Source organism: Emys orbicularis, chromosome 3, assembly GCF_028017835.1.
Source record: "Emys orbicularis isolate rEmyOrb1 chromosome 3, rEmyOrb1.hap1, whole genome shotgun sequence".
NCBI classification, from domain to species: domain Eukaryota; kingdom Metazoa; phylum Chordata; order Testudines; family Emydidae; genus Emys; species Emys orbicularis.
Genome location: NC_088685.1, coordinates 70787390 through 70800399, shown reverse-complemented (window position 1 = coordinate 70800399; position 13010 = coordinate 70787390). Strand labels below are relative to the sequence as shown.

Sequence of the window (13010 nt, the reverse complement as noted above, 5' to 3'; positions counted from 1 at the left end):
CAAGTATATACGGTAATTTGCTGGTGACCCCATCAGTTTCTCCAGAGTTTAAGCTTCCATTTTAACACAAACAAAACAAACAAAATAATTTTCTAGCACTTATAGTTGCTGATATAACCTTCTGAATGTCTGATTAAGGCTTAATATAAACAGAAACAATGGGTCTGCTTCTCACTTGCACTATGACCCTTTTACACCACTCTGGCAATATAAAGTGGCTTTAAGGTAGATATTTAAGGTCCTTTTATACTGCCAGAGTAGTGTAAAGAGGCCTTAGTGCAGATGAGAATCAGGCCTGATAGGTTTAGAGCAAAAATGAACTGCCCCTATTCATCTCTATGGGGTGTTAACTCTGAAGTTTATTGATCCAAATTAAAATGTCAATATTGACTATTTCACTACTGTTTATTTTATCAGAAACATTCTGGAATTGTGGGCACAGCTTGAGTAGAATACCACCACTTTTCCCTTGCATTCTGCTATACCAATTTCCTTGGTGCACTTAGCAGAAGTAATTAACAGAATAAGGATGCTCATTATCCTCCAAATGCATATAAAACAATTTAATAATTAATTTTCAATAATTATTATATATCCAGTATCCTCGTACTAGGCCTTTGATATGTAGCTCAGATTACTGCAACACAGAGCTAGACACACATACAGGAATACGGACAGGGTGAAGAGAGAAATCTATGTTTGTATATCAGTCTCTGTTGATAGGCTCCTTCAGTGTTCTTTCCTTGCAGTTAGATTTACAACACCCTCAATACCTTTCAAAATACAAACAATGATTGTTCACTTTAAAGTGATCTCTGCACTGGCAATTGTTTCTAAATGGAAAAAGTCAGAAAATGTTGTTCCACAAGGTTCTTTGAAATCAGACATCTCAGTTCAATTCTAGAGTAATTGTAATATCTTTCTGGTGGAGCTGCTCAGAAAATTTTGATGAAAAATGAAAACAATTTTCTATGCAATATCTTTCCCCATTTTCCAGCTTTTTTCTTGTGGGTAGCCATTTAATAGATTTCAGATGTTTTGCTTCTAAATTGATCAACTCTTCTGACTATAGCAGGTGACAAAGGCTAGACCTATAGTTCAGTATAAGGAAAGATGGAATGTTATTTGACATGACTGAGCTAAGTTGTTTGTAAACTTTATCTCCCCATTTATCTTAATTATTTGATCTTTTTCCCCCTTCCCAGGATTTCCTCACATGTATTTTTTCCCAAGTCTCTTTGAATCCTACATAATACAAGACTGGGGTTATGAAGTCAATCCTAGATGGCCTCGCAGACACAACTTTCCGAACAATTACAACAGATCTTCTTTACATGGGTTCCAACGATATCCAGTACGAAGATATTAAAAGTGACATGGCCTCCAAACTAGGATACTACCCACAGAAATTCCCATTATCTTCCTTCAGGGGTGATCCTTTCCAAGAAAAAATGACTGCAGGAGATGATCCCCTATTAAGTATCATTCCATCGGATCAGATCAATATTACAGATTTTTACAACAAGTCCCTATCCACTTTCAAGGATAATGAGGAGAATCTACAATGTGGGGAGAACTTCATGGATATGGAGTGCTTTATGATTCTAAACCCCACCCAGCAGCTGGCCATTGCAGTGCTGTCCCTTACCCTGGGCACCTTCACCGTTCTGGAGAACCTTCTAGTGCTGTGTGTTATCCTGCACTCTCGAAGCCTCCGGTGCAGGCCTTCCTACCATTTCATTGGCAGCTTGGCAGTGGCTGACCTCCTGGGCAGTGTAATTTTCGTCTACAGTTTTGTTGATTTCCATGTTTTCCATCGGAAAGACAGTCCTAATGTGTTTCTGTTCAAGTTGGGTGGAGTTACAGCCTCATTCACTGCCTCAGTAGGCAGCCTTTTCCTTACTGCAATAGACAGGTACATATCTATACACAGGCCACTAGCTTACAAAAGAATTGTTACCAGGCCAAAGGCTGTCGTAGCATTCTGTGTGATGTGGACCATAGCTATCGTAATAGCTGTTCTTCCTCTGCTCGGCTGGAACTGCAAAAAACTCAATTCTGTTTGTTCAGACATCTTCCCTCTCATTGATGAGACCTATCTAATGTTCTGGATTGGGGTCACCACTGTACTCCTGCTGTTTATTGTATATGCCTATATGTACATATTGTGGAAAGCTCATAGTCATGCTGTTAGAATGATTCAGCGTGGCACTCAAAAAAGCATAATAATTCATACCACCGAGGATGGTAAAGTACATATTACTAGACCTGATCAAACTCGTATGGACATCAGGTTAGCCAAAACCTTGGTCCTTATTCTGGTGGTTTTAATCATATGCTGGGGCCCTCTACTTGCAATTATGGTGTATGATGTCTTTGGGAAAATGAACAAGCTCATCAAGACTGTCTTTGCATTCTGTAGCATGCTCTGTTTGATGAATTCAACAGTGAATCCCATCATCTATGCTCTAAGAAGCAAGGACTTGAGACATGCTTTTCGGAGCATGTTTCCAACCTGTGAAGGGACTACGCAGCCTCTTGATAACAGTATGGAGTCTGACTGCCAGCACAAACATGCTAACAATGCAGGTAATGTTCACAGGGCAGCTGAAAGCTGTATTAAGAGCACAGTTAAGATCGCCAAAGTGACCATGTCTGTCTCCACAGACACAACTGCAGAGGCATTGTAAATCAAAGCCCTCTCAACATTGTGAGAATAGAAGTTAGTTTAAAACAAACAAAAAATACATGACCTAAAGCTTTTGTTCCCTCACCTGTAACATTTTTAAGTTTGTCATAATAAGCTATACAATGATTGTTTTAAGAATCATTGCCATCAGCCAATCCTCCAAGTTTAACAATTAGGGATTCAAACTATTTTAAAAAAGAAAAGTTTTCAATTAAAGAAAGTGCTCATTGAATAATAAAGTATAAAACTCTGGCAGAATGTACAGAAAATGTCAAACTAGCAACAATTCCTTCAGAAGTTACTGGGGATGGAGTGGAGGGGAATCTGAAAACTTGTGAAACCTAATTGAAAACTAAAACATCATAAAGCCATGTCATCAAATAAGAAAGCCTTGTAATCATAATGTTCATTCCATTGTGAAATGTATTAAATGTCTATAAGTCATAGAAGTTTTCATTTCTTTCCAAAAAGCGGCAGTACTAAGTTTTAGAGGTTCTGTAAAATGTGTTGTGTCCTGTGAAATGTATACTGTTTTATTACTTGTTACTGATATTTGTCTAACTAAACCAAGTGATAACGTAAACTTGTGTGGAAATAATGTGAAATATGTGTTATGTAAACCCCATTGAAAATACCTTCTGTATTTGAAGAACTCCTATGAGCTATTTTGGAAATTTTACACGTTTAGTAGGCTTCTGTGGATTTAGAGGAAAGGCATTGTATTTCTTCAACTAAAATTATTTGACATTTGAAATCCCCATTAATTTTAACTTTCATCTGTGTACAAGAATAACAGCAACAAGGGAATATAGACTAGCACTGCAGAGAAAGGAATGCACTGGTTCAGACTTTTAAATACCACTGCGTTTATACATAAGGACATTTATTGCCTTACGGACTATGCCTTTCTGGTGGGCATTATGTAAATATGAACAGTAAAAAGAAAAGGTACTGGATACTGGCTTCTTTAATTGGCAACTGCTAGCACTGGACCTCTGAAAACAGCATGTGTCAGATTCAGTGTATAATGTTATCACTGTGGCGTTGATATATACTTGAACTGTGCTGCATTCCTATATCCCAGGATTAAACAGATTTAAAGCCTGAGATGCCAAACTCCAGTCTTCACTAAACAAGGAGCAAGTATTGTCAAAATTAGACATTTTTTATGTTTGAGCGTGTATATAAATAAATATCTGTGTGTGTGTGTGCTCACGCGTGTGTGTACGTATACTAAGTAAACGTGGGTCACAGTAATATTACTAAGATAGGAAACTGTGACCAAATGTAAACTATTTCCTGTTGCACTCTTTGCACATGAATTCTGTTCCTAAAATTGAGTTCTTCCAGCTGACGTGATGAACATACTAATTGTAAGATTCAGAACATACTTGTAGATCCACACTGAGAGACTTATCCATGTATTAGAGAAACTAACCTTTTAGTTTTACTTGAGAACAAGGCAAAAAAACAATCAGGAGGAAAGGGCAGGAGGCAAAATATGCTGTGAACAAAAATAGACAACAGAAAATCAGTATTTACAGTGTTAAAAAAATTGAGAATGTTGGAGATAAGACTTTTTTTCCCCCCAAAAAAGTCCTTGAGTATTAAATCTATTTGCTTGAAATCAGATGTGTCTCACTGTAAAAACAGGGTATCAATGATGATAGAAACCAGAAACCATCATTATTAAGGCAAAGAAAGAGTTTTTAGATCCAAAGGTGCCATTCCATTTTATAATGGAAATTTTTAAAACCTTGGATTTTTTTTTAGTAAAGAATGTAATTAAATCGCCTTCCTGACATGGATATTCTCTAAATCTCATTCTGAATAAGAGCCATTGAGCCTTATTCTCCACTGCCTGGTACATTAGGTTATATTCTGTCTCCTGCTCTGGCTGCTTTATGCTAAAGCAGCTTCAAAGCCAAGCTAGCCAACTAGCTAGCCAAGGATTCCCCCAAGACAGGGGAATCCCTCAGTGGCACAGGGCTTGTGTAGCCAACTCGACACCACCTCTTCATGCTCTATGGGGAGTGGCTTAGGGAAAGGAAGCATGGCTGGATCACTGATGATCCATGGCTGCCAGAATGACCTCTTGGGCACTGTGGTAGCTGCTCACAAGTCAGAGCAGCCGGTAGCACCAAACACCAGACAGCACCAGGATTGCGGGGAGGGAGCAAAGGAGTGTCATATAGTCATCTTTGCTCCCCACCCTATCTAGGGTACTGTGCTGAGCAGAACTTGACTGGATCTAGCTCCATGTTTAGTCATTTACATCTGTGCTATCTGAGTCCAAATCAGAGCAGTTGCATTTTACTGCTACTGTGCACTGGTGTAAATGATTCCACAAGTTACAAAGTAGTGAAGATTCAGGTCCATTGCCTAAAGACTGGTCATAGCACGGTGCTTTGTAAGAGCCCAGTCCTGCAAGGTTCTTAGTAATTCCTGACAGATACTGAGTTCCTGCCACTCATGCTTACTTGGGTGGGAGGGCAGGGTGCCTAGAACCCTGCGAGGAGGTACACTGTACCTTGTAAGAGTAGGCCCATGGGATGAGTAAAGGATGAGGTTTCTCAGAGTATTGCTCTACTGCTGGTGAAATCTAACAATGAAAGAGCTTTCTTTCCTTTCAAATATACATTGTTTTTCATGCAGCAGTCTGGGAGGAAAGAACACAGTGTCAAATGAAAAGATATTTTAAGAGCCATTTTTTGAAACTGTCTTCTTGTGAATTCAATGCAAATTTTATAGATTTGTTGTTGCGGATTCAAGTTCTAAATTTTATGTGATAAATCATGGGACAATGGGGCTGTCATGGCACTAAACTTGGTGCTTATTGATATAAGAAATCACATCCTGTGAAATATTCATATATCAAGATCTTCATTTACATATGAGTTTTTAAAAAGGTTTGTGGATTATATTTCATCTTAACATCATTTCTCAACTGAGGTGGCAAAAAAGTCCCTACAAAATGTAAACTAAATAATTATTATTTAATTAGAAAATCAATTCCTGTTCCTAGATTAGCTGAATTTAAACTTCTGCTTGAGGTAATCCTATTTTGCAATTGCCCACCTTCCTTTGGTGATGGCACAACTAACCTAAATAGCATTCCACAACCACCCCCACTCTCATAAAATGAATAACTCTGTAGTTACAGTTCAGTGTATTTATCAACTTTAAGTGTTGTATATCTATAAAAGAGACCATCTGTATCATGTGCAAAGTTAGATTCTCAACAATCTAATTGTATATTTGTATAATATTGTATCTCCTCGATGCTGTGCAATCACTGTCAACATTTTTTTGCACTGGCCTTCTGATGAAAATGTTAAGATGCCTATTGTAAGATAAGCAGAACATTTTACCTGCTGTCATTGGGCTGAATGTATGTAAATAAAGTCATCTGTACAAGCAGTGGCCTAAAAAGTCTGTAATTTTAGGATAGGACAATTATTGAAGTTGCTGTGACATCTGAAAAGCTACCTATGAATAAACTATTTACATGGCCTCTTGGGATGCAGTGTCATAGAGAAAGGAAAGTCTTTCTTTGTGACAATATGACTTAGAGAAATTGGATTACCAGAGCTTTTATTTCCAATGTTTCAAAGTGGAGCACATAACTCTTTATTGTCTGTAAATCTAACATTATTACTTCCTCTTAGAAGAATATTGTATTGTTAGATGTTTGTTTGAGCTGGTAACATCCTTGCAACTGCTGCAATATCTTTCTGTTAGCAACCTGTATGATACTTTGTACACAAGTACTGGTAAGATTGTCATTAACAGTAGCTTCGACCATTTAACTACCTATAGCAGAATAGTATTTCTGTAATATTTCCAATGTATTACTACCATGCCATATTTTATTTCTATAATGTAATTAAACTGTTATTTATTCAAAGAGAAAGTATTCCATTATGTTTGTTTTCCAAAAGTCAAAGTTACTGAGTGTATTCCAGAAGATGCCACTTCATCCCACAATCTGGGGCTGTAGATTTTATTTATAAGGGTTTTTTTCCCTTGTCAAATGTGTAAACTGGTTATATACAACAGTTATCAAGCTTCATGGGTCTTCATTGTATTTGCGTTTCTTTGAGGGTCGAGGGTAGATATATATACTGTGATGGAGACAAAGGTGTGATGACATGGATAAGACTGAATCCCTTATGTCATTATATAGCCAAATGTTTCCCTTCCTCGAACTGCAAAAGCGTAACTAAGGAACCTGGTATGCCAATATTCAGAAGACTCTCTCAAAGTGGAGTTTTTCTGGAAAGTTTGAGGGAAATCAGACACAGCATTTCCAAGAGTTATTTAAAATCCAAGGAAATTCTTATACAAGAAAATTGATTAAGATGAGGTTAAGGATGAAAATCAACTTTGATACCAACACACAACCTTTGAAATTTCACTAGCATTATCTTACGCCTGAGGCAGACTTTTTCTGAAAAGTGTGTTGCAAATCAGATGAAGGCTTTGTATTTTCTAATTAATTTTCCTATGTTTTCTTTTGAGTGTAACTTTGACTTAGAATTTCCAGCCTTACTAATGTTTGTTCTTTTCAGAAAAGAACAATTTTATTTTAAGGATTTCCCCCCCTAAGTATTTAGTTGCCAGCCAAGCTCCAGCACAAGGAAGTTATGAAATACTATTATTAGTTTTAATTTTTTGCCTCTGTCAGAAGCTTATGTATGCATGAAGATGTAATCATATTAAGAAAGAAACTGTACCGTACAATAAAGATAAACAAAAAATAAAAGGTCAGAAGAGGGGAATAAATGTCTCATCTGCCAAGTGCATCAAAAAACAAAGCCCTGAATTAGTTACTGGTAAGTATAAAAATAATAAGAGCAGCGAGTTAAACATGATGGGTTAGACTGTCCCCAGGTTTGGCCACTATTAACTAGTACACAGGGCCATTAGAGGAGGAAACTCTATAAAAGGAGAGGGTGTAATGGCACAAGGCTGTGGCAACCTATTTGCTGCTCAGGACTCACAGGAGCTAGTGCAACCCAAAAAGTGGCTAGTGCTTATCAGTGAAGAAGTATAGACAGGACGTTTAGACGACATGCTGATAAAAAATATCCTGAAGCACACACTAGTAGTGGGGCTTTTTTATGGTGCTTCCAGCAAAAACTAAAACTCCTGCCCTAACACCTGATGAGGATGAAATTCCTCTTAGGGCACAAGAGAAATATTGCTGGCTGGCACAAGAAAAACGCAATTTGTGTCTCTCTGCACCATTCAGGGTGACCTAACCCACTAACTGTGGTATTCACACTGAAGTAGGGCCTAGTCTCCCACACCCTCACTCCTGTGTGTAAACCCATTAACTCCAATGGGACTATTTAAGAATGTGCAGGTTAGGAACCTACATGAAGAAATATTCTCAATGGCATTTAAGTAAAATTGTAACCTTATAAAATGGCAACAAGGAGAACTTGAAAGCTATCCCACTTGTTTAGACTAGATTTATTCACAGATGTTTTCCACTTTTCAGTTGAATACCCAAAATACCAGTGGGACCCAAGCATCTTAATGAAGTGCAGCCACAGTGGAGTGAAACTTGACTAAAGTTTGATACAAAGCCATTAATAGTACTTGGTACTAAGCACTTTTACAAAGGTGGTCAGTATGATTATCCCTATTTTACAGATGGGGAAATGAGGCGCAGAGCGTTAAAGTGACTTGTCCAGTGTCACCCAGCAAAACAGCGGCAGAGCCAAGAGTAGAACCCCGATCTCCTGGTCCAGTGTCTTCTGTTAGGGGGAAATCAGTCACACTGGGAAAGTTCATGGTAGGAGCTGATATATTATTTGACCAAATAAATGGGTTCCATAGTCATAAATAAACCTCCATTTATGCTTACATCCTTTCCATTACCAGATAAAACAAATCAAAGTCTTGTTTATCTAATCTAATCTCTGTTGTTTATAATTCCACAAAGGTCTGATCCAAAGAATCCCATTGACTTCAGTCACCTTAGGATTAGGTCTCTATAGGAACTGGTAGTATATCTTAGATCCAAGGAAGTTGAGCAACTTTCTCTTTCCACCTTTAAGCTTCCAAGGCTACTAAGATCTTCATATTGAGGTCACCCCTGGACTGAGCAGGGGACAGGGACTTGTTGTTGATTTGTTGTTGTTGCTTTGATAAATTATTTATATTTTAGAAAATATTAGATCATTAATCATTGAGAAATAATTGACAAGATGAAAGCAAAGAAAAATTAAGATCTGAGTATCTCAGGCAAAAACTGTCACTATCAAGACAACTAGGAAAATATTCACATTTTGTTAGCATGCCATATAATGTTTCATTGGTAAATACTAGCCATACTGCCACAAATCAACAACATTTCCTCTTGAAAATACTACATAACCAAATTGTATGTCTGTTTTTAACAAAACAAGAGGAAATAATGACAAATACCCAAGCAACTGTATTTCCAAACTATTCTTATTCAGGAAATATGCAGTCAGATATACCATCATCATTTGGGCCATTCAAGTTAACATCAAACCCATCATCATTCCTATTCTTCTGATGTTCTTTTTAACAAGTCACAGCATCATCCCACTCACAATAATACATATTTTTCATCTCCAGTGAAAACAGAATTTGACCAGATTAAGTGCTGAAGTCTTGATACCCAATGAAAGAATGATAAGTGCAGAAACAAAAAATATATTTTCCAGCATAATTAAATAAGATTTGGCCCAGTAAAAAAAATGGATTTTTCCCTTCAGATGTTAGAATACCTTTCCACCTCCCCATTGCTAGCATACCTCAACCTCTTTCAGAAATGGACATAAAAGGTCTACTTAAAACAGCAGAGCTGGGTATGGCAATAGGTGGTTGTTCTTTAATGGGATTTTACCAACCTTAATCTGGAATAAATTCATTATCTTTTATTGTGATGCTTCTCTTGGGATACCCAGAACTGAGAGCCACTCTGTTACCCCTCTCAGCCTCAGCAAGTGCGAGTTTTGCTGCCGCTAAGCTATGTGTCAGCTCCCTGTCACATCAACTTCTCTGCCTTGTCAGCAAATTCGACAGGACTCTGCCAGACCAAACCTTGCCTTCCAGGCAACAACCAGTGAACCCCAATTCCTAAAAGCCCTCGCTCTGCAGTATCCAGTCCCTCTCACTGGACACTCATAGAAGTTATGAAGTTTGCTACCTCCAAAGAGACAGTATGCACCACAGCCTGTTGGGTTAGCTCAGGACTCGCTTGCCAGTTTAATACGCAGCACTGAGATGGTTTTGTAATAAAACATGAATATGTTTATTAACAAAGAAAGAGACTTAAGTGAGAATAAGTAAGAATGAAAGTGATGGGTATGGCAGAGTAAAACAAAACAAAGCGCGTCCTAGCAACTAAAACGTAATTTCAGCAAGTTACAATCTTTGTCTAAGCAGCTTTCGCACCTACAGTCAGTTTCCAGGTACTCTTGCCTCCCAGGTCAAGAGGATCCACTTTTCATGAACTCAAAGGGTGCTGTACCCCTTTGTCTCCTGGGTGATGGTTGACTACAATGTCTCTTTTCCCCCCTTATATTATCTCAAAGTTCATTGTTGCTGTTTCAGGAGCCAGGAAGGCTTCCGTGGGGGAGGGGGACAATGCAGACTTTATTCCCCATTGTGATCGTTAAGTGGGCATCTCTTCTACTTGCTAGCTTGATGGCTTTGTTGTACTTTTCATTGTCCTCTGCAATCAAATTTGGCAAACAGCACATAAAGCCTAGCCTGCCCTAGACAAAGGAATGTGTATTTGCTTGTCTGACCAACACTCTAAGAAGGAGGAGGGATAGCTCAGTGGTTTGAGCATTGGCCTGCTAAACCCAGGGTTGTGTGTTCAATCCTTGAGGGGGCCATTTAGGGATCTAGGGCAAAAAAAATAGTTGGGGATTGGTCCTGTTTTGAGCAGCGGATTGGATTAGATGACCTCCTGAGGTCCCTTCCAACCCTAATATTAAAACAAAAAACAAAAAACCACATTTCCAGCATACCTTTATAGGGAGGAAAAAAGGATTGTCAATAAAAGATATTGACCCAGATCCTTAGCTGGTGTAAATCAGGACACTGCCACTGAAATCAATGGAACTATGCCAATTTACACACGCTGAGCCTCTGGTCCATTACTGGAGTAACACTATACATGACTTGCATGCCATGGAACAATTCCAAACTATTAAGCACTAGTCGGGGCAAGGGCTTAAAATCATAATTTTATCTAAAAATGCATAGCAGAATAGGATTAGTGAGTATCAATTCAGTCTAATCAGACAATTATAGAGAAGGATGCATTAACTCACACACCATATTATATGTAGTCAAATCAGGAAATGCCAGTCCATCCTCTGTGCAACCTTTTTTATTTTTAGTTTAGCCCACTTTGTTTTTAGGCTTTCTACTAAGTGAATAGCAACAAAAATCTCAACCTCGTGCAGTCTTTAATTTACAGAAATCTGGGCAAAGGGATTATTTTGCACAGAAAACCATACAAATAACAACAGAAAATAAATGCCCCACTTCCAACAACCCCACAATATTCTCCAATTAGTGGGGTTAAAGGAGACCTTTATGGGACCTCTAAGTACAGGGGGATAAACTAAATCTCCAGTAGGTACAACCTTGTTGCCCTCCTTCTTCCACAGGAAAGTCCAGGAAGCACTTAGTAGAAAAACTGAAAGGATTAAGTAAACACTGGGATTTTACTAAATTAATACTGAATTCTGTGTAAAAAGAAGCAAATTAATATAGAATCAAAGTTATTAAAGGGACAGAGCCTTGGGTTAAGATATAAAACATAGCAGACAGTTTCTGTATAATACTGTTTTAATAACAATAATAGACCCCAGTGTAATTCTAGAAAAATCCCAGTGGTCCCTCAGTACATTAGCTAAGGATAGCAATTAAAAAAGCAAAGCAAAATGGAGCCTGTGAACATCCCTGATGTGTCCTGTTTTCTATCTTAAAGAATGAGGATTAGGGTGTATTATTAATAACAGAGGCACACAGAGAATCATACAGGGTTATCCACTCAGCAAATACTTCTTCCAGACCAAACCTTCTCAAACAATAAAATTGACAATCTGATCCTATAAAATGCCTCATCATCAGTCCAAGAAGCAATGCAGTCATTGCCTCCAGAGCTCATAGCACATAATCTAATATGCCATAATTGTCACATTATATACGTAACACCTACCTGCTACAAATCCAGTTTGATCAGGCAAAAACTAATAATAGAGGCATTTTCTCTAAATCTTTAAAGCTTTAACCAGAATTTTAATATGTAGCTTGAGTAACACAGTCAGCCTATGAGCATTACAATGATCTGCCTCCTCCTCTTTTCATATTTATTTTGCATTATTTTAGTGCTTTCAAAAGATGCTGACAGAATTCAACCCAGGGAGTGGGAAAGGACTCTGGGAAAGAGGACGACTATTTTTTTCAAAGAAGGATTATTATTATCGTGCTCTGGGGAGACCTCACCAAAGACCACAGCCTGATTGTGCTAGACCCCACACAAACACATATTAAGAAATGCAAGTGAAGTGACTGGCACAAGTTTAAACAGCAGGTCGGTAATAGAGCTGGAAAAAAAGAAATTGGCTCTCCTGATTTGCATTCCAGTTTGACCATGCTGCCTCTCAGCTAAGCACAGCCAAGACATAGGTTGGATTGGTGTCTGCCTTCATTGCCAGTTTTGGGAAAGGAGGTCTGGGACATCTTGACTCTGGGAGGAATTCCACTGCAGGAAGAAGACATCTAGTCAGAAAATCCACCTCTGTAAGTAGTGAGGAGATGGAGGCAGGCTGACCAGAAGACAAAGTCCCCACCCTAGTGAGGAGGAGTCAAGGAGAGATGGAGCGGTAAGGGGGGTAAAAAAGACATGAAAAGTCTGGGGTGAAAGAGAGGGGGAGTTGAATGATGAAAGGGAAAGAGATGAGTGGACATCCGTCGGTTGACTCTGTGCTTGGAAGGCACATTCAAGAGGGGAAGGATTCTCCTGTGGTTAGGGCACTAGCCGAGGACTCAGGAGACCTGGGGTGAGATCTGCCATAGACTTTCTGTGCACCATTTGGCAAGTCACTTAGCCTCTCTATGCCTCAGTTCCCCATCTATAATATGGGGATCATAGTATTTCCCTACCTCACGGACATGGTGTGAGGTTAAATACATTCAGGACTGTGTAGTGCTCATGTAATCCACTCCTTGATTTGTGTTATCTGTCCCTCTGTGTCTGATCTACAGAGGATCTAGGTCATTTATACCTTGCAAGCCTAGGTCTTTAGCTCATGCTGTA

The 13010-nt window shown here is 38.6% G+C and overlaps 1 protein-coding gene across 1 annotated transcript; it reads left to right on the top strand.

Annotated features, from left to right (window-relative positions):
• Positions 1–1268: 1268 nt before the first annotated feature.
• On the top strand, positions 1269–2690 carry CNR1 (cannabinoid receptor 1). The gene is made up of 2 exons (XM_065401972.1): positions 1269–1354; positions 1430–2690. The coding sequence occupies exons 1-2, from the start codon at positions 1269–1271 to the stop codon at positions 2688–2690; spliced, it is 1347 nt and encodes a 448-aa protein (XP_065258044.1).
• The last annotated feature ends 10320 nt before the right edge of the window (positions 2691–13010 follow it).